Raw genomic sequence first — 23358 nt, forward strand, 5'->3', positions numbered from 1 at the left:
CCCCTCCTATCCATGTACCTATCCAAACCTCTCCCTGATCCCATCAACTCACACCTGGACCATAGCCATCCATACCCCTCCTATCCATGTACCTATCCAAACCTCTCCCTGATCCCATTGACCCACACCTGGACCATAGTCTTCCATACCCCTCCTATCCATGTACCTATCCAAACCTCTCCCTGATCCCATTGACCCACACCTGGACCATAGCCATCCATACCCCTCCTATCCATGTACCTATCCAAACCTCTCCCTGATCCCATTGACCCACACCTGGACCATAGTCTTCCATACCCCTCCTATCCATGTACCTATCCAAACCTCTCCCTGATCCCATCGACCCACACCTGGACCATAGCCATCCATACCCCTCCTATCCATGTACCTATCCAAACCTCTCCCTGATCCCATCGACCCACACCTGGACCATAGCCATCCATACCCCTCCTATCCATGTACCTATCCAAACCTCTCCCTGATCCCATCAACCCACACCTGGACCATAGCCATCCATACCCCTCCTATCCATGTACCTATCCAAACCTCTCCCTGATCCCACCAAACCCACACCTGGACCATAGTCTTCCATACCCCTCCTATCCATGTACGAATCCAAACCTCTCCCTGATCCCATCGACCCACACCTGGACCATAGTCTTCCATACCCCTCCTATCCATGTACCTATCCAAACCTCTCCCTGATCCCATCGACCCACACCTGGACCATAGCCATCCATACCCCTCCTATCCATGTACCTATCCAAACCTCTCCCTGATCCCACCCACCCACACCTGGACCATAGTCTTCCATACCCCTCCTATCCATGTACCTATCCAATCCTCTCCCTGATCCCATCAACTCACACCTGGACCATAGCCATCCATACCCCTCCTATCCATGTACCTATCCAAACCTCTCCCTGATCCCATTGACCCACACCTGGACCATAGTCTTCCATACCCCTCCTATCCATGTACCTATCCAAACCTCTCCCTGATCCCACCAACCCACACCTGGACCATAGCCATCCATACCCCTCCTATCCATGTACCTATCCAAACCTCTCCCTGATCCCACCAAACCCACACCTGGACCATAGTCTTCCATACCCCTCCTATCCATGTACGAATCCAAACCTCTCCCTGATCCCATCGACCCACACCTGGACCATAGTCTTCCATACCCCTCCTATCCATGTACCTATCCAAACCTCTCCCTGATCCCACCGACCCACACCTGGGCCATAGTCTTCCATACCCCTCCTATCCATGTACCTATCCAAACCTCTCCCTGATCCCATCGACTCACACCTGGACCATAGCCATCCATACCCCTCCTATCCATGTACCTATCCAAACCTCTCCCTGATCCCATTGACCCACACCTGGACCATAGTCTTCCATACCCCTCCTATCCATGTACCTATCCAAACCTCTCCCTGATCCCATCAACCCACACCTGGACCATAGCCATCCATACCCCTCCTATCCATGTACCTATCCAAACCTCTCCCTGATCCCACCAAACCCACACCTGGACCATAGTCTTCCATACCCCTCCTATCCATGTACGAATCCAAACCTCTCCCTGATCCCATCGACCCACACCTGGACCATAGTCTTCCATACCCCTCCTATCCATGTACCTATCCAAACCTCTCCCTGATCCCATCGGCCCACACCTGGACCATAGTCTTCCATACCCCTCCTATCCATGTACCTATCCAAACCTCTCCCTGATCCCATCGACCCACACCTGGACCATAGCCATCCATATCCCTCCTATCCATGTACCTATCCAAACCTCTCCCTGATCCCACCAAACCCACACCTGGACCATAGTCTTCCATACCCCTCCTATCCATGTACGAATCCAAACCTCTCCCTGATCCCATCGACCCACACCTGAACCATAGTCTTCCATACCCCTCCTATCCATGTACCTATCCAAACCTCTCCCTGATCCCACCCACCCACACCTGGACCATAGTCTTCCATACCCCTCCTATCCATGTACCTATCCAAACCTCTCCCTGATCCCATCAACCCACACCTGGACCATAGCCATCCATACCCCTCCTATCCATGTACCTATCCAAACCTCTCCCTGATCCCATTGACCCACACCTGGACCATAGTCTTCCATACCCCTCCTATCCATGTACCTATCCAAACCTCTCCCTGATCCCATCAACCCACACCTGGACCATAGCCATCCATACCCCTCCTATCCATGTACCTATCCAAACCTCTCCCTGATCCCACCAAACCCACACCTGGACCATAGTCTTCCATACCCCTCCTATCCATGTACGAATCCAAACCTCTCCCTGATCCCATCGACCCACACCTGGACCATAGTCTTCCATACCCCTCCTATCCATGTACCTATCCAAACCTCTCCCTGATCCCACCGACCCACACCTGGACCATAGCCATCCATATCCCTCCTATCCATGTACCTATCCAAACCTCTCCCTGATCCCATCGACCCACACCTGGACCATAGTCTTCCATACCCCTCCTATCCATGTACCTATCCAAACCTCTCCCTGATCCCATTGACCCACACCTGGACCATAGTCTTCCATACCCCTCCTATCCATGTACCTATCCAAACCTCTCCCTGATCCCATCGACCCACACCTGGACCATAGCCATCCATATCCCTCCTATCCATGTACCTATCCAAACCTCTCCCTGATCCCATCGACCCACACCTGGACCATAGCCATCCATACCCCTCCTATCCATGTACCTATCCAAACCTCTCCCTGATCCCATCGACCCACACCTGGACCATAGTCTTCCATACCCCTCCTATCCATGTACCTATCCAAACCTCTCCCTGATCCCATCAACCCACACCTGGACCATAGTCTTCCATACCCCTCCTATCCATGTACCTATCCAAACCTCTCCCTGATCCCATCGACCCACACCTGAACCATAGCTATCCATACCCCTCCTATCCATGTACCTATCCAAACCTCTCCCTGATCCCATCAACCCACACCTGGACCATAGTCTTCCATACCCCTCCTATCCATGTACCTATCCAAACCTCTCCCTGATCCCATCGACCCACACCTGGACCATAGCCATCCATATCCCTCCTATCCATGTACCTATCCAAACCTCTCCCTGATCCCATCGACCCACACCTGGACCATAGCCATCCATACCCCTCCTATCCATGTACCTATCCAAACCTCTCCCTGATCCCATCGACCCACACCTGGACCATAGCCATCCATATCCCTCCTATCCATCTAAACCTCTTAAAAGGTTTGAAACTAAACGATCTATCACTTCCACTGGCAACTCGCTCACACTCATGTATTCCTCTGAGTGAAGAAGCTCCCCCTCAGGTTCTCCTGAAATATTTCACCTTTTACCCTTAACCCATGACCTCTAGTTCCAGTCTCACCCAACATGAGAGGAGAAAACCTGTTTGCATTTACCCTATCTATACCCCTCATCATTCTGTATTCCTCTATCGAATCTCCTCTCATTCTCTGATGCTCCAGAGGATAAAGTTCAAACCCATTCAACCTTCCCCTAGTAACATCTTTGTGAATTTTCTCTGTACTTTTTCAATCTTATTTATATCTTTCCTGTAGACAGGTTTCACAATATTCCAAATTAGGCCTTGCCAATATCTTATACAGCTTCAAAGTAACATCTGAACTCCTGTATTCAGTGCTCTGATTTATGAAGGCCAATGTGCCAAAAGCCTGTCTGCTGTTGTCCTCTCTCCTCTCCAGTCTTTCTTCTCCTGCTCTTGATCTTCCCCACGTCCCTGGGTTCACTTATCACCTTACAGCTAGCCTCCCTCCCTTCCTCCATCCCCACCCACCTTTATATTCTGGTGATTACAGGGAACTGTTTTACCATAATAATTTGTTGTGTATTTCGTATTTCAATAATATGTGTGTGTGTGTGTGTGTGTGTGTGTGTGTGTGTATTAATATATATGTATATAGTTTGATTAAGCATTCTTGTCCATTTGAATAATTAATTAGAGGTTATATGTAAAAAGTATGTTAATTGCTTACATCATCATGTTACCAGGTGATACGTGCATGTCTTGCTTCAGTAAACTCGAAGTTAGGCCCACGTTCCATACTCCCATCTCTTGCTTTGAATGAATGTTTCAAAGTTACAAAACATAACTCGATTGAAATAGGACTTGTATGAGGAAGCTCAGGCGCCAACCCCTGAACCGTTCCTTGGTCTCAGCACAGCAGCCATCTTTTGTAGCTGCCACTAAGTTTGACCCTTCTCTTTCTAACAGCTTGCGATCACTTGCTTGTCCTCTGTTCTGGCGCTGGACTTCAAGGCTTCAGAGATAGAAGTTGGCGTCGTCACCTCGGAGAATCCCAAATTCAGGTCTGTACAATTCTTAAAATCAGACTGGGAAGTAGGAATCACATAGGAACAGTGCTGTTATTCCACCGTTCAGTTAATGATCGGAGGTAATTCAGATTACGCAGCAAGGCAGCGTAGTGGTTGGCCGAACACTTCACAATGTCTCCGACCTGGGTTCAATTCCCACTGCTGCCTGTAAGAAGTTTGTACGTTCACCCCGTGACCGCGTGCTTTCCCCATGTTCTGAAAGAAGTTTGTACGTTCACCCTGTGACTGCGTGGTCTCCCCCACATGTTCTGTAAGAAGTTTGTACGTTCACCCCGTGACCGCGTGGTCTCCGCCACATGTTCTGTAAGAAGTTTGTACGTTCACCCCGTGACCGCGTGGTCTCCTCCACATGTTCTGTAAGAAGTTTGTACGTTCACCCCGTGACCGCGTGGTCTCCGCCACATGTTCTGTAAGAAGTTTGTACGTTCACCCCGTGACCGCGTGGTCTCCGCCACATGTTCTGTAAGAAGTTTGTACGTTCACCCCGTGACCGCGTGGTCTCCCCCACACGTTCTGTAAGGAGTTTGTACGTTCACCCCATGACCGCGTGGTCTCCTCCACATGTTCTGGTTCCCTCGCACAGTCCAAAGACGTAATAGTTAGAGTTAGTGAGTTGTGGAAACACTATGTTGGCGCAGAAGCGTGACAACGTTTGTGGGCTGCACCTCGGACTGTATTGGTCATTGAGGCAAAAACGATACATTTCACTGTATATTACGATGTTTCAATGTAGTGGTGTTTGTCTGTTGTGTCCGGTGATGACAGGAAATAACAAGGGGAGTTGAGTATAAGAGCAAAGAGGTCCTTCTGCAGCTGTACAGGGCCCTGGTGAGACCACACCTGGGGTACTGTGTGCAGTTTTGGTCTCCAAATTTGAGGAAGGACATTCTTGCTATTGAGGGAGTGCAGCGTAGGTTCACAAGGTTAATTCCCGGGATGGTGGGACTGTCATATGTTGAAAGATTGGAGCGACTGGGCTTGTATACTCTGGAATTTAGAAGGCTGAGAGGGGATCTTATTGAAACATATTAAGGAATTGGACACGCTGCAGGCAGGAAGCATGTTTCCCCTGACGGGTGAGTCCAGAACCAGAGGCCACAGTTTAAGAATTAGGGGTAGGCCATTTAGAACGGAGTTGAGGAAAAATTTTTTCACCCAGAGAGTGGTGGATATATAGAATGTTCTGCCCCAGAAGGCTGTGGAGGCCAAGTCTCTGGATGCTTTCAAGAAAGAGATGGATAGAGCTCTCAAAGATAGCAGAATCAAAGGTTATGTGGATAAGGCAGGAACTGGATACTGATTGTGGATGATCAGCCATGATCACAGTGAATGGCGGTGCTGGCTCGAAGGGCTGAATGGCCTACTCCTGCACCTATTGTCTATTGTCTATTGAAACCTGTGTGGGCAAGTTTTTAAAGTGGAAAATCAATTCCACTGGGACAGTTCCACTCTCTCAACTTCAGAAATCTTGGCCCTGGGTACAAACGAGTGTCACAAATAGGGTAGTCTGTGGCTGCAGTGGTTGACCATGACATCTTCTGTGCCTGTTGTAATTCCTTTATCAGCCATGATTACCTGTCCCCTAACACTTAACAAGACAGCAAGCACAAAAGAAGAGCAGGATTAGGCCTCTCAAACTTGTTCCAGCATTCAGTGAGACGATGGAAAGTCTTTTGCCTGTTCCTTTCAGTGATCTAATATTGTCACATGTGCCAAGATAAAAACATGTTTGTGTGTCACCCAGACCAATCATTCCAGATCGAGGTAGCAAAAAGAATCAGAACCGGGCATATGTTGTGAAATATATCGCCGGCATATGTCATGAAATTTGTTGTCTTTGAGGCAGCATTACAGAGCAATACACAATAATAGAGAACAAACTGTGAATTACAGTAAGTGTGTGTAGATGCTTATATTATTAATAAATGGTTCAATAATAGTGTAAAAATGGAAATGAAAAAGTAGAGAGGTAGTGTTCATGTCCATTCAGAAATCAGATGGCAGAGGGGGAGAAGCTGTTCCTGAATCGTTGAGTGTGTGTCTTCAGGCTCCTGTACCTCCTTCCTGACAGTAACAGTGAGAAAAGGGGCATGCCCTGGAAGATGGCGGGGGGCTTTAATGACGAACGTCGCCTTTTTGAGGCACTGTTCCTCAAAGAGGCCCTGGGTACTATGGAGGATGGTGTCATTGATGGAGCTGACTAAGCTTACAACTTCTTGCAGCTGACTTCGATCCAGTGCAGTAGCCCCCTCTCCCCCGCCACCCCCCGCCGTACCAGACAGTAACGCAGCCAGTTAGATCAGTACAACTGTACAAGTGAAATGAGCAGTGTAAAAAGACAGAAAACCAGAATCGCGAGGCAGTGTCCATTCAGAAATCTGACTGAGAAAACACTGTAACGGTTACACCTTTCCACATTCTGTTACTGTTCTACCTCAATGCACTGTGTAATGAATTGATCTGTACGAACAATACTCAAGACAAGCTTTTCACTCTATCTCCATACACGTGGCAAGAATAAGCCAAATCCAGAGTTCAGAGTTCATGTGGGGTCTGATTCCCCGGATCCTGTGTTTTCCCTGAAAATCGAAGTTTCCTCAGCACAGGCTGGGTGCTTGAACACGACATGTGTGGGTGGATTTTCCGTGACAGCAATCAGGAAGAATTGGGCCGCCACTCCCTGCTTCAGGCAGAGTATAATACCTTTGACATTTAATGACAGTGCATTCTGAAAGACATCCTGCCGCTGGCAAATAGGTTTCTCTGTGTTAGATTAACCACCACAAGCACAACGACTTTGTTGTGAACATTCTTTTTTATTAAATTTTATTTGTTGTGAACATTCTTGCCGTCGGTCTAGGCTTCTGCAACTAGCTGATCGATTGTTTCATTAACAACTTGGATTGCAGCTCCACATTCATGCGTAACCATCAGCGTGTCTGAGGGAACACCTGTGAGAGGTGTCAGCAGTTCAATATTTCCTAACCCACTCTTTAATCCGTACAGGATAGGAGGCCACTCAGCCCATCAGGTCAATGCTGGCTCACAGAGCAATCCCATCAGCCCACTCACTTTCCTGTAACCTATCAGAGTCACAGACTGATTGAGTTTTATCTTGCTTTTTTTTAATTTGAGGCATGGAGTTCAAAGGTCAAGAGCTAATGATACAACTTTATAAAACTCTGGTTAGGCCACATCTGGAGTATTGCACACAGTTCTGGTTACCCCACTCTAAGAAGGACGTTGAGGCTTTGGAGAGGGTGCAGAAGAGGTTTACCAGGATGCTGTCTGGTTTAGAGGGCATGTGCTATCACGAGAGGCTGGATAAACTTGGGTTGTTTTCTCTGGAGAGTCGGAGGCTGAGGGGAGATCTGATAGAGGTTTACAAGATTATGAGAAGCAGAGATCGAGTTGACAGAGAGAATCTGTTTCCCAGGGTAGAAATGTCTAATACCAGAGGGCATGCATTGAAGGTGAAAGGGGGTAGGTACAAAGGGGATGTGAGGGGTAAGTTTTTTTACTCAGAGAGTGGTGGATGCCTGGAATGTGCTGCCTGGTCTGGTGGTAGAGGCAAATACATTAGGGCTTTTAAGATACATTTGGATAGGCACGTGGATGTGAGGAAGATAGAGGGATGTGGACACGGTGTAGGGAGGAGGGATACTGTTAGGTAGGTGAAATATGATAGAAGAATATAGTATCAATGGTAAGACTCTTGGCAGTGTGGAGGATCAGAGGGATCTTGGGGTCTGAGTCCATAGGACACTCAAAGCTGCTGCGCAGGTTGACTCTGTGGTTAAGAAGGCATACGGTGCATTGGCCTTCATCAATCATGGGATTGAGTTTAGGAGCCGAAAGTAATGTTGAAGCTATATAGGACCCTGGTCAGACCCCACTTGGAGTACTGTGCTCAGTTCTGCTCGCCTCACTTCAGGAAGGATGCAGAGGAGATTTACAAGGATGTTGCCTGGATTGGGGAGCATGCTTTATGAGAATAGGTTGAGTGAACTCAGCCTTTTCTCCTTGGAGCGACGGAAGATGAGAGGTGACCTGATAGAGGTGTATAAGATAATGAGAGGCATTGATCATGTGGATAGTCAGGGTCTTTTTCCCAGGGCTGAAATGGCTGCCACAAAAGGACACAGTTTTAAGGTGCTTGGAAGCAGGTACAGAGGAGATGTTAGGGGTAAGTTTTTTACGCAGAGAGTGGTGAGTGCGTGGAATGGGCTGCTGACGACAGTGGTGGAGGCGGATACGATAGGGTCTTTTAAGAGGCTCCTGGATAGGTACATGGGGCTTAGAAAAATAGAGGGCTATAGGTAAGACAAGGTAATTTCTAAAGTAAGTACATATTCAACACAGCATTGTGGGCCGAATGGCCTGTTCCCGTGCCGTACTCTTCTATGTTCTATATTCTATAAGTGCTACAGCACAGAAACCTGCAGCTGGACCATACCCTTCCCAACAATGTAATTATCACATTTATCTTAACATTTACAAATGATCCTGCATCCACTACTTTCCGCTGAGTTCATTCGAGACTGGCCTCACTCGTCCTCTGAATGAAGTTTCCCCTCACTTTTCCTTTAAGTACTTCACTTTTCACCTCAGATCCCCAGGTCTTGTCTCACACAACCTCAGAGGAGAAAGTCTGCTTGCATTAACCCTAACTACACCCTTCATAATTTTGTAATTAGTCAGTTCCATCATGGGCAACTGGCCTCTATAGTATCCAGGACATCTTCAAGGAGCAATGCCTCAAAAAGACGTAATAAATCACTAAGGACCCCATCACCCAGGATATGCCCTCTTCTCATTGTTACCATCAGGAAGGAGGTACAGGAGCCTGAAGACATACACTGAACGTTTCAGGAACAGCTTCTTCCCCTCTGCCACCCCATTTCTGAATGGACATTGACCCATGAACACAACCTCACTACTTTTTTTAATTTATGTTTTTGCACTACTTAATTTAACTATTTAATATACATGTATATACTTACTGCAATTCAGTTTTTTTGTCTATTTTTACCACATATTGCAATACACTGCTGCCAGTAAGTTAACAAATTTCACGACATTAAACCTGATACCTCTATCGAGTCTCCTCTCATTCTTCGATGTCCTAGGGATACAGACCTAACCTATTCAATCTTTCCCTAAAACTCAGGTTCTCAAGCAACATCCTTGTAAATTTTCTCTGCACTCTTCCAAACATATTGATATCTTTCCTAGAAGTAGGTGACCAGAACTGCAAATCTGGCTTCACTAATGTCTTGTACAACTTCAGCAGATCATTCCAACTGCTGTCCTCCTGTGAGGAGAAAGAGGTGGTGAAGAGCCTGGACAAGAGGGGGATTTTTTTGGTAGGTTGGACCCTTACTGCAATCATTCCAGCTGCCAGCCTAACCATGAAACTCTTCTGCGTTTCACCCTTACAGGACCCTCAGTGAATCTGCGATTGAGAAGCACTTAGTTGACATTGCGGAGAGAGACTAACTGTGTCACGCCAGCACTGTGTTTAAACACTGTTCTACAAACAAAAAGATCCATTATAGAAAACCTGTACACTTCAACAAGCAACAATGGCTCAGGATGTTAACTCTTTCCTACACTCCTTTTAAACACATCAAATGCATGGCATAGAAACTGCAGATGTTCACAAGTACAGTAACCTTACATTGTTATGTGTGCAAAATCCTCTGCCAACTCAGAATAAAAGTGATGTGAAAATTTGCTGATGTAAACATTATTTTGAGAATGAGATTAATGACAGTTTATTGATGGATTGGAGGCACTCTAAAAGGTAGAAAGTCAGTGTGAATTTATTTTCTCTGAGGGCAGCCAGTACAATTTGGCTGCAATGCCTCCTTTCAAAGTTCAAAGTACACTTTTTATAGAAGTATAAATACTTTAGACAGCCTTGAGATTCGTCTCCTTACAGGAAACCCAATGGAACCCATTAAAAAGACCCTCAAACACCCAATGTGTAGGGAGAAAAAAACAAAACTCGTGCCAACAATAAAATTAAGCAAGAAGCATTCAGAACAAAAGTAAGTCCTCAGGCACGAAGCCGAAGCAGGGCACACCCTCACCCTCACCCTCACCCTCAGTGGTGAGCAGCAATTGTCATAGAGCAGCCCGACCCTCGCTTCTGGTCTCAACACCCTGCTTTTCCAATATGGCTCAGCGCTTAAATTATCTAAACATCAGGTCATCCCTCGCTCTAACCTGGGCCCTGTCACTTCGACACGCCTTGGGTCTAGACCCCATCACCACATCCCACCCAGCCAGTACCAGGCCTTTCCATATCGACCCGGCACTCGGATCGATCGAACCTCGCTCTCCGTTCAGGTGAATGGACCTTGACTCTTCCTCACCTCCACCTGCCTCGACTTCACCTCGCACCGCCTGCTTCCACCCCTGACCCAGCCTAGCCTCCACTCACTTCAACCCTCGATACTTCATGTTTGCAGTGATCGGTTACCATAAATTTTACCAGAAAATGTGTCATTAATAAAATATCAATTGTGTTCTTTGTTTCATTTGCTGCCGGTTAGCACTCACTGGGCATCATCGACACCATCTTAAACCATGTCCTTCCAGTGAAGAAATGAATCACAATCAGGTTTGTTATCAGTGACATGTCATGAAATTTTCTGTTTGGCAGCAGTAGTACAGTATAATATATAAATTACAATGAGCAGTGGTACAGAATAATATATATACGATATGCTATAGATTACAATAGGCAGTGGTACAGTATAATATGTAAGATATGCTATAGATTACAATAGGCAGGAGTACAGTATAATATATAAGATATGCTATAAATTGCAATAAGTGATATCATCTGTTCATTATGTGCCATGTTGTATAACATGGACGATCACGGTCTTTCCATGCCCATGATTGTTCTTGGCAAATTTTTCTACAGAACTGGTTTTCCATTGCCTTTTTCTGGGCAGTACCTTTACAAGATGGGTGACCCCGGTCATTATCAATACTCATCAGAGACTGTCTGCCTGGTGTCAGTGGTCACACAACCAGGACTTGTGATCTGCACCGGCTGCTCATACGACCATCTACCACCTGCTCCCATGGCTTTGCCTGACCCTGATCAGCGAGGTGGGGGCTGAGCAGGTGCTACACCTTGCCCGAAGGTGACCTGCAGGCTAGCGGAGGAGTGGAGTTCCTTACACCTCCTTTGGTGGAGGCATATCTCCACCCGACCACCCAAGGAAGCTGTTCCTGAATCACTGAGTGGGCGCCTTCAAGCTCCTGATGGTAGCAATGAGAAGAGGGCCTGTCCTGGGTCCCTTGCCAGATCGTGAGGGGCTCTCAGTCCTTTTTCCCAGGTTTGAGAATCAGTAACTGGAGGGCATAGGTTGGAGATGAGGGGAGAGAGGTTAAGTAGGAACCTGAGGGACAGAACAAGCTGCTCGGGGCAGTGTATGATGCAGACACAATGACAATGCTTGAAGGAAATTTGGACAGATAGAGGAAGGGAAAGGTTTACAATGGGGGTTTACAATGGGGGTTCCCAACTCCTTGTGTAATGGTTTTGGTCCACGACATAATAAAGGTTGGGAACCCCTGGTTTAGAGGGTTATGGTCAGATAGAGCTCGCTCAGATGGCCATGCTGATTGGAAGGGACTGTTTTCCTGTTGGATGACTTTACAGCCTCTCCTTGCCCTGTGCAGGTTGTGTGTGTATAACTGATCATCTAATGGGGGGGGACGGGGGGGGGTCAATAGCCAGGGATATTGTTGGTTTTGAGTACACACACACACACACACACACACACACACTCACACACACACTCACACCGCCCCCCACCCCAAATACACACACGATCAGGTTTAATATTGTTGTCATATGTCGTGAAATTTGTTAGGCGGCAGCAATACAATGCTACGCAGAGTAATAAAAACTGAATGAGAGGAGCTATACATACTTTTAAAAATCTAAAGTTAAATAAGTGGTGCAAAAACAGAAATATAAAATAGTGAGGTAGTGTCCATGGGTTCATTGTCCATTCAGAAATCGGATGGCAGAGGGGAAGAAGCTGTTCCTCAGTCATTGAGTTTGTGCCTTCAGGCTCCTGTACCTCCTCCCTGATGGTAACAATGAGAAGAGGGTATGTGCTAGGAGACTAGAAGATTCCTTGCTGGATCATGAGGTGCTCTCGGTCCTTTTTCCCAGGGTTGAGAATCAATAAAGGTGCCACACATGAGGCTGCTTACCAAGTTAAGAGCCCATGGTATTACAGGAAAATTACTAACATGGTTAGAGCATTGGCTGATTGGTAGGAGGCCGTGAATAGGAATAAAAGGATCCTTTTCTGGTTGGCTGCCAGTGACCAGTGGTGTTCCACAGGGGTCGCTGCTGGGACCACTTCTTTTTTATGCTGTATATAAATGATTTAGATGATGGAATAGATGGCTTTCTCGCCAAGTTTGCAGATGATACGAAGATTGGTGGAGGGGCAGGTAGTGTTGAGGAAGCAGGTAGGATGCAGAAAGACTTAGATTAGGAGAATGGGCAAGAAAGTGGCAAAAGAAATACAATGTTGGAAAATGCATGGTCGTGCACTTTAGTAGTGGAAACAAATGTGCAGACTATTTTCTAAACAGGGAGAAAATCCAGGAATCTGAGATGCTGAGGGACTTGGGAGTCCTTGTGCAGAACACCCTGAAGGTTAACTTGCAGGTTGAGTCAGTGGTGAGGAAGGTAAATACCATGTTAGCATTCATTTCAAGAGGTCTAGAATACAAGAACAAGGATGTGATGCTGAGGCTTTATAAGGCACTGGTGAGGCCTCACCTTGAGTATTGTGAACAGTTTTGGGTTCCTCATCTTAGAAAAGATGTGCTAGCATTGGAGAGGGTCCAGAGGAGGTTACAAGGATGATTCCAGGAATGAAAGGGTTATCATACAAGGAATGTTTGATGGCTCTGGGTCTGTACTTGTTGGGATTTAGAAGGATGAGGGAGGAATCTCATTGAAACCTTTGGAATGTTGAAAGGCCTAGACAGAGTAGATGTGGAAAGGATGTTTCCCATGGTGGGAGACTCTAGGACAAGAGGGCACAGCCTCAGGATAGAAGGGCACCCTTTCAAAACAGAGATGCGGAGAAATTTCTTCAGACAGAGGGTGGTGAATTTGTGGAATTCATTGCTACGTGCAGCTGTGGAGGCCAGGCCATTGTGTGTATATAAGGCAGAGATCGATAGGTTCTTGATTGGATATGGCATCAAAGCTTACGGGGGAAAGGCCAGGAACTGGGATTGAGGAAGAGATAGAAAACAGGATCAGCCATGATTGAATGGTGGAGAAGACTGGATGGGCCAGATGGCCTAATTCTCCTCCTATGTTTTACTGTTTTAGGTGACATATCAAACCTCCTCAAACACTAATGAAGTTTAGCCACTGTCGTGCCTTCTTAGTAGCTGCATCGAGAACACTCACAGAGGGACACACACATTTTATTTCATTAAATTCAAGTCCACGGATTCTGTGAAGTAGTTGTCCAGACCTCTGGATGACTATACCACTGACTGTCGCACTTCCTACCCGCAGTTGAGAGTAACTATTGAATGCCCAGCACTTTTCGTTTCAATTGCATTTTATTTTAAGGGAAAGTGGCTAGGGACTGATTAGTGTTTCTGTTTAAACAGGAAATGCTAAACATTCACTCTTCTTCCTGGAGTTAATGGAGACCAGGGACTGACTGTCAGCTTGGGCACACATTCCCTTGGGCTCTCACTCTTCAAGGATGCAGAGGACAGTTCAATCTCAGGGCATTTCACACCCACTGAAATGCGTCAGCTTCGTAATTAGGAAACATGTCAAAGAATGTTCACAGCAAACCTAAGACCATAAGAATTAGGCCATTTGGCCCATCGAGTCTGCTCCGCCATTTCACCATGGTTAATCCATTTCCCTCTCAGCTCCAGTCAGTTGCCTTCTCCCCATATCCCTTCATGCCCTGACTACTCAAGAATCCAACAACTTCGACCTTAAATACACCCAATGGCTTGGCCTCCACAGCCACCTGTGGCAACGAATTCCACAGATTCATCACTCCCTGGCTGAAGAAACTCTTGCTCATCTCTGTTCTAAATGGACGTCCCTCTATCCTGAGGCTGTGCTCTCTGGTCCTAAACCCTCCCACCAAAGGAAACATCCTCTCCACATCCACATCCACGTCATTCGGAGAAGATAGGTTAGTAGGCAGAGGGGTGGTGTGGCCCTGTGTATAAGAAATAATATTAAATCCTTGGAAAGAGATGACATAGCATCAGAAGGTGTAGAGTCTCTATGGGGTGAGTTAAGAAATGGCAAGGGTAAAAGGGTGCTAATAGCAGTTGTATACAGGCCTCCAAACAGCAGCCGGGATGTGGATTACAAATTACAGCAGGAGATAGAAAAGGCATGTCAGAAGGGCAATGTCATGAAAATCATTGAGGATTTTAACATGAAAGTGGATTGGGAAAACCAAGCTAGTTCTGAATCTCAAGAGAGAGAATTTGTAGAATGTCTAAGGGATGACTTTTTAGAACAGCTTGTTGTTGAGCCCACTAGGGGATCAGCTGTGCTGGATTGGGTGTTGTGCAATGATCCGGAGGTGATGAGAGAGCTTAAGGTTAAGGAACCCTTAGGGAACTGTGATCACAATATGATTGAGTTCACTTGGAAATTTAAGAAGGAGAAACTAAATTCCAATGTGTCGGTATTTCAGTGGAATAAAGAAAATTACAATGACATGAGAGGGGAACTGGGCAAAGTTAACTTGAAAGGGACACAAGCAGGAAGGACAGCAGAGCAGCAATGGCTGGAGTTTCTGCGAAAAATGAAGGAAGTGCAAGACAGATATATTCCAAATAAGAAGTAATTTTCGAATACAAGAAGGACACTACCATGGCGACAAGTGAAGTCAGAGCCAAAGTAAAAGCAGAAGAGAGGGCATACCAAGAAGCCAAAGCTAGTGGGAAGATGGAGGACTGGGGTGCTTTTAAAAGCTTCCAGAAGGAAACTAAGGAGGTCATTAGGAAGGAAAAGATGAATTATGAAAGGAAGCTGGAGACTAATATCAAAGAAGACACTAAAAGCTTTTTTAAGTATATAAAGGGTAAAAGAGAGTCGAGGGTAGATATAGGACCAATAGAAAATGACGCTGGAGTTATTGTAATGAGATGCAGAGATGGCAGAGGAACTGAATGCATATTTTGCATCAGTCTTCACAGTGGAAGACGTCTGCAGTATACCAGATATCCAAGAGCATCAGGGAAGTGAAGTACGTGCAGTGAAAAAAAAACTGTGAAGGTGCTCAGGAAGCTTAATGGTCTGAGTGTGGGTAAATCTCCTGGACCTGATGGAACGCACCGTCGGGTTCTGAAGGAAGTAGCTGGAGAGACTGCGGAGGCATTAACGATGATCTTTCAAGAATCAATAGATTTTGGCATTGTACCAGATGACTGGAAAATTGCAAATGTTACTCTGCTATTTAAGAAGGGTGGGAGGCAGCAGAAAGGAAACTATAGACCTGTTAACCTGACATCAGTGGTTGGGAAGTTGTTGGAATCACTTGTTAGGGATGAGATTTCAGAGTACCTGAAAGCACATGACAAGATAGGCCAAAGCCAGCATGGTTTCCTGAAAGGAAAATCCTGCCTAACAAACCTACTGCAATTTTTTGAGGAAATTACAAGCCAGGTAGACAAAGGAGATGTAGTAGATGTGGTGTACTGGATTTTCAGAAGGCCTTTGACAAGGTGCCACACATGAGGTTGCTTAGCAGGATAAGAGCCCATGGAATTACAGGGAAGTTACTAGCATGGGTGGAGCATTGGCTGATCGGCAGAAAACAGAGAGTGGGAATAAAGGGATCCTATTCTGGCTGGCTGCCGGTTACCAGTGGAGTTCCACAGGGGTCAGTGTTGGGACTGCTGCTTTTTATGATGTATGTCAATGATTTGGACTACGGTATTAATGGATTTGTGGCTAAATTCTCCGATGATACAAAGATAGGTGGAGGAGTGGGTAGTGTTGAGGAAACAGAGAGCCTGCAGAGAGACTTAGATAGTTTAGGGGAATGGGTAAAGAAGTGACAAATGAAATACAACGTTGGAAAGTGTATGGTCATGCACTTTGGTGGAAGAAATAAACAGGCAGAATATTATTTAGATGGGGAGAGAATTCAAAATGCAGAGATGCAAAGGAACTTGGGAGTTCTTGTGCAGGATACCGTAAAGGTTAACCTCCAGGTTGTGACAGTGGTGACAAAGGCAAATGCAATGTTGGCTTTCATTTCTAGAGGTACAGAATATAAGAGCAGGGATGTGATGTTGAAGCTCTATAAGGCACTCGTGAGACCACACTTGGAGTACTGTGTGCAGTTTTGGACTCCTTATTTTAGAAAGGATCTACTGACATTGGAGAGGATTCAGAGAAGATTCACGAGAATGATTCCAGGAATGAAAGGGTTACCGTATGAGGAACGTCTGGCAGCTCTTGGGCTGTATTCCCTGGAGTTCAGGAGAATGAGGGGGATCTCATAGAGACATTCCAAATGTTAAAAGGCTGAACAGGTTAGATATGGCAAAGTTATTTCCCATGGTGGGGGAGTCTAGGACTAGAGGGCACAACTTTAGGATGAAAGGATGTCCATTTTGAAAAGAGATGCGGAGAAATTACTTCAGTCAGAGGGTGGTAAATTTGTGGAATTTGTTGCCATGAGCGGCTGTGGAGGCCGAGTCATTGAGTGTATTTAAGGCAGAGATAGATAGGTTCTTGATTAGCCAGGGCATTAAAGGGTGTGGAGAGAAGGCAGGGGAGTGGCGATGACTGGAAGAATTGGATCAGCCCATGATTGAATGGTGGAGCAGATTCGAAGGGCTGCTTATGCTCCTATATCTTATGGTCTTATTGTCTTAAGACAATGATTTGATCACTTAGGATTTATTGGAAGATAATATAGGGTCAAGTTTGAAGTGGCTTTTTTGGGGAGTAGGGTAATTGCCTTTCTGATGTTACAAGCCTCAGTTCTACCTGCCACTCTGGACTGGCCCTGGTCTTCATTCTTCATTCCCTTGGTCTAATACCACCCGCCTTTACATATGGGAGGAGAACTGAAAATCTGGCTGAGTGGTGCCACAACAACAACGTGTCACTCAATGTCAGCAAGACCAAGGAGCTGATTTTTGACTTCAGGAGGAGGAATCGAGAGGCCCATGAGCCAGTGCACACTGGAGGATCAGGGGTGGGGAGGGCCAGCAGCTTAATTTCTTCAAGAGTATTGATAATGCTTTGGGGGGGAGGGGAGGTCACCTGACTTGTAAAGACACTGCCCAGAAGAAGGAAATGGCAAACCAACCTAGTAGAAAAAATTTCCCAGAACAATCGTGGTCATGGAAAGCCCATGACCTCCCTCATCATGTGACACAGCCCATGACAAACGAACAAGAAGTTCAGAAGGGACTTGAGGAAGAATGTTTTCACCCAGAGGGTAATGAAGATCAGGAATAAACTGGTTGAATGGATGCTGAAAGCAAATATTCCTAACATTTACCAACTATGTAGATGCTCATTTGATTTGACAAGGATTAGAAGACTATGAACCAAGGACAACTAGAAGGGATAGATTTGATGTGATGGGCTAAAGGGCATGTTTCAGTGAAATGAATAAATAAACACAATTTTTTTACCAACACGTTTCCTATCACATGATCAGCTTCACATTACAAAGAAGGCATGTTTCAGTGGTTCAGTTCTGATATCCAACACGCCAGTGCAGTTATTGCAGCACCTATATTTCCTCAGGAGTCTGTGGAGATTCCGCATGGCATCTAAATCTTTGACATACTTTTATAAATGTGTAGTGGAGAGCATCACAGCCTGGCATGGAAACACCAATGCCCTTGAACAGAGAATCCTGGCCTGAAACCTCAACAGTTTCCTGTTGATGCAGCCTGCCCTACTGAGTCCCTCAACACTTTGTGTGTGATCCTACAAACGGGAGTGGGTTTGGAACAGTCCACCACAGGTAAAGCTCTCCAACTACCGGGCACATCTAGATGAAACACTGTCATAGGAAGCAGCATCCATCATCAGAGATCCCCACCACCCAGGCAGTACTGTTTTCTTCATCAGTAGAAGATACAAGAGCCTCAGGACTCACACCACCAGGTTCAGGAATAGTTACTACCCCTCAACCATCAGGCTCTTGAACAAATGGGGATAACCACATTCACTTGCCCATCCATTGAGATGTTCCCACAACCAATGATCTCGCTTTAAGGACTCTTTATCTCATTATCTCACGTTCTCGTTATTTATTGCTATTTATTTATACTTACATTTGCACAGTTTGTTGTCTTCTGCACTCTGGTTGATTTTTCATTGATCCTGTTATAGTTACTATTCTATAGATTTGCTGAGTATGCCCACAGGAAAATAAATCTCAGGGTTGTATATTGTGACATATATGTATTTTGATATCTAAAGAGTAAATTATCATTCCATTCTGAATTCCTCCTCATCCTCATATATATATATATCTGTGAGTGTGTGTATAAGCAAGCCTAGAAGGGTTGTGAACTGCCAAGATAGCAGTTAATACCAAGAAATGCTGAGAATGCATTTTCAGGTGACACTTGTGAGGGGTTGAACATTTCTGGGCTAATGACATTTCATTAAGTCATACAGGTTCTTGGGGCCACTGTCTGCACACTGACGATCTCAATGGAAGAATACAGGAGGTGTAAGGAGGGATAGAGGCAGGGACAGGGAGGAGAGAAGGTAGAGAGAAGAAAGGGTTAACTGGGAAGGGACAATGGGAAAAGTGATAGAAGCATGGCAACAAATAACCAACAAGAGGAGTCATTGTCTGCAATTATTGAATTCAGGGACTCTGAATCCATTTTGACAACCATTCAGACTTGCTTACTGCAGGAAGTCCCAGAGGTGAAAGGGCACATACATCAGGAAATGCCTCTTGCATCAGTGAAGCATGTAATGGTCTGAAACTTCCTCTTCTAGGTTCTTGCATGAATGAGCCTTGCAATCACACACACACACACACACACACACACAACAGGCCAGGCTCTGCACATCACAGAACCAGTTCAGCTCTGTCAGGGAGGGAGTGCGCTGTAAACATTAGCCTCAGCACCTCAGGCAGAGTGGGAATGCAGAAGGGATTGTTACTCAGGAGATTAGGGTAGCCCTGGAGTACTACAGCCCAGCTAGTCCATAATGACCCGTAGTTCAGCCTAGTCCCATCGACTGCATCTGGGCTATTGACCTCCCATCCATATACTTATCCAACTTCCTCTTAAGTATTGAAATCAGACCTTTCATCCAGCACTTCCACTGACAACTCATTCCACACTTTGAGTAAAAAAAGTTCCCCTGAAATATTTCACCTTTCACCCCTAATCAATAATGTGAACTCAAGCTCGGGTCTTACCCAACCTCACTGGGAAAAGCCTGCTTACATATGTCCTATCGCTTTGCATTCCTCTATCAAATCTCCCCTCATTCTCCTGTGCTGCAGGGAATAAAGTCCAAACCTCTTCAGAATTTCCTCGAACTCAGATCCTCGGGTCCCAGCAACGTGCTTTGTTCTCACTGTTACCCTCAGGAAGGAGGTGCAGGAGCCTGACGTCACACACTCAGCGATTCAGGAACAGCTTCTTCCCCTCTGACATTGAACCCATGAACACTGCCTCACTAGTTTTTATTAATTTCCATTTTTGAACTAAATTCAACTATTTAATATAAATTCATACTGTGATTCACAGTTGTTTTCTGTTATTATACATTGCATAATACTGTTGCCACAAAGACAACAAATTTCACAACATATGCCAGTGATATTAAACCCAATTCTGAAATTTTTTCTGGATCTTTCAATCTTACTGGTGTCTTTCCTATAGGTAAGTGGCCAGACCTGTACACAATACCTAAGATTAGGCCTCTTATACAACAACATAACATCCCAACTCCAGTATTGAATAGTCCTGGGCTCCTGCAGTATTATCAGTGTTTGGACTCCAGTAACTTGCCAGACACCACCCTCGCTGAATGTCCAGAAGTTTAAGAAACTGCTGGTTATTCACTTACTGGTATGGAGCTGCCTACTAATTTCTGGATTCATCATTCAACCTTCAGCGCAGGTGCTGAGGAACATAGAAACCACAACCAGTTCATCCTGCCTCCTCCGCTATTCCAAGAAATCATTTACAAAACTAACCCATTGACATATCCATTATCACTGGACAACAAAGATTTTGCTTCCTGAATACTTTTGGGTGTATCATATGGATCCTGGGCTGCTGAGCAAGAAAATCACCATGAAATTTCCCCATCACACACTGTTTCTTAAAATTCACCTATATTTTTTATTTCAACTCATAATTCAAGCCAATTCAAGCCCACAATAGAAGCTGAAATGTTTTCTGTCTTGTCCAGGCAGGCTTAGACTGGTAGGATGTTGCATCTGGAGAATCGCACACAGTTCTGGTTGCCCCACTACAAGAAGGATGTTGAGGCTTTGAACAGGGTCCATAGAAACATAGAAAACCTCCAGCACAATAAGGCCCTTCAGCCCACAATGCTGTGCCGAACATGTACTTACTTAGAAATTACCTAGGGTTACCCATAGCCCTCTATTTTTCTAAACTACATGTACCTACCCAGGAGTCTCTTAAAAGACCCTATCGTTTCTGCCTCCACCACTGTCGTTGGCAGCCCATTCCATGCACTCACCACTGTCTGTGTAAAAAACTTACCCCTGACATCTCCTCTGTACCTACTTCCAAGCACATTAAACCTGTGCCCTTTCGTCTTAGCCATTTCAGCCCTGGGAAAAAGCCTCTGACTATCCACATGATCAATGCCTCTCATCATCTTATACACCTCTATCAGGTCACCTCTCATCCTCTGTCACCCCAAGGAGAAAAGGCCGAGTTCACTCAACCTATTCTCATAAGGCATGCTCCCCAATCCAGCCAACATCCTTGTAAATCTCCTCTGCACCCTTTCTATGGTTTCCGCATCCTTCCTGTAGTGAGGTGACCAGAAATGAGCACAGTACTCCAAGTGGGGTCTGACCAGGGTCCTATATAGCTGTAACATTACCTCTCGGCTGTTAAACTCAATCCCACGATTGATGAAGGCCAACACACCGTATGCCTTCTTAACCACAGAGTCAACCTGCACAGCAGCTTTGAGTGTCCTATGGACTCGGACCCCAAGATCCCTCTGATCCTCCACACTGCCAAGAGTCTTACCATTAATATTATATTCTGCCATCATATTTGACCTACCAAAATGAACCACCTCACACTTATCTGGTTTGAACTCTATCTGCCACTTCTCAGCCCGGTTTTGCATCCTATCAATGTCCCGCTGTAACCTCTGACAGCCCTCCACACTATCCATAACACACCCAACCTTTGTGTCATCAGCAAATTTACTAACCCATCCCTCCACTTCCTCATCCAGGTCATTTATAAAAATCATGAAGAAAAGGGGTCTCAGAACAGATCCCTGAGGCACACCGTTGGTCACCGACCTCCATGCAGAATATGACCTGTCTACAACCACTCTTTGCCTTCTGTGGGCAAGTCAGTTCTGGATCCACAAAGCAATGTCCCCTTGGATCCCATGTCTCCTTATTTTCTCAATAAGCCCTTCAAGGGGTACCTTATCAAATGCCTTGCTGAAATCCATATACATTACATCTACTGCTCTACCTTCATCCTTTGATGCCCTGAGTACAGGGCCAAAGCTGCCAAAACCTCCGTATGTGTTAACCCCTTCATTCTCAGAATTATCCTGGTGAACCTCCTGTGGACTGTCTCCAATGACAACGCACCCTTTCTGAGATATGGGGCCCAAAATTGTTGACAATACTCCAAGTGCGACCTGACTAGTATCTCATAAAGGGTTAGCATTATCTCCTTGCTTATATATTCTATCCCCTGTTGAAATTTCATTGCATTTGCCTTCTTTACCACAGACTCAACCTGTAATTGAACCCTCTCCTCATTTAGATGATAGCCCACACTATTGTTTCTTTTACTTAGCCTGCTCCCTGAAATCTGCCTCCACAATTCCCCTGGCAGTGCATTCCTACTCCCCGGAGCAGGCCTTCATTGTGGGGGAAGGGAGGCAGGGAGGTGATAGGCAGGAAAGGTGAAGAAAGAATAGGGGAAAACACAACAGGTAGAAGATGGAGGCGGAACCATGAGGGATAGGCAGCTGGGGGAGGGGGCAGAGTGAAATAGGGATAGAGGAAGGGAGGGGGAGGGAATAACCGGAAGTTGGAGAATTGTATGTTCATACCAAGGGGCTGGAGACTACCTAGACAGTATATGAGGTGTTGCTCCTCCAACCTGAGTTTAGCCTCATCATGGCAGTAGAGGAGGCTATGTATGGACATATCTGAATGGGAATGGGAAGCAGAGTTGAAGTGGGTGGCTACTGGGAGATCCTGTCTGTATTGACGGACGGAGCGGAGGTGCTCGACGAAGCGGTGCCCCAATCTGCGTCAGGTTTCACCGATGTAGAGGAGGCCGCACCGGGAGCACCGGATGCAATAGATGACCCCAACAGACACACAAGTGAAGTGTTGCCTCACCTGGAAGTACTGTTTGGGGCCCTGAATGGTAGCAAGAGAGGAGGTGTAGGGACAGGTGTAGCACTTGTGCTTACAGGGATAAGTGCCAGGTGGGAGATCCGAGGGGAGGGATGTGTAGACCAGGGAGTCGCGGGGGGACCGATCCCTGTGGAAAGCAGAGAGGGGTGGAGAGGGAAAGATGTGCTTAGTGGTGGGGTCCTGTTGAAGGTGGTAGAGGTTGCGGAGGATAATGTGCTGGATCCGGAGGCTGGTGGGGTGGTAGGTGAGGACAAGGGGAACTCTGTCC

General features: G+C 46.0%; 1 protein-coding gene across 1 annotated transcript in view; it reads left to right on the forward strand.

Moving 5' to 3' along the window:
• LOC140206210 (proteasome subunit alpha type-6-like) overlaps window positions 1-10145 on the forward strand; it is a 47537-nt gene extending 37392 nt beyond the window's left edge. The window contains exons 6-7 of the mRNA XM_072274522.1: window positions 4301-4395; window positions 9864-10145. Of these exons, the coding sequence (XP_072130623.1) occupies window positions 4301-4395; window positions 9864-9921 (153 nt within the window). The 3' untranslated portion in view covers window positions 9922-10145. The remainder of the gene's footprint in view (window positions 1-4300; window positions 4396-9863) is intronic.
• Window positions 10146-23358: the final 13213 nt, after the last annotated feature.

Source organism: Mobula birostris, chromosome 12 (assembly GCF_030028105.1).
Source record: "Mobula birostris isolate sMobBir1 chromosome 12, sMobBir1.hap1, whole genome shotgun sequence".
NCBI classification, from domain to species: domain Eukaryota; kingdom Metazoa; phylum Chordata; class Chondrichthyes; order Myliobatiformes; family Myliobatidae; genus Mobula; species Mobula birostris.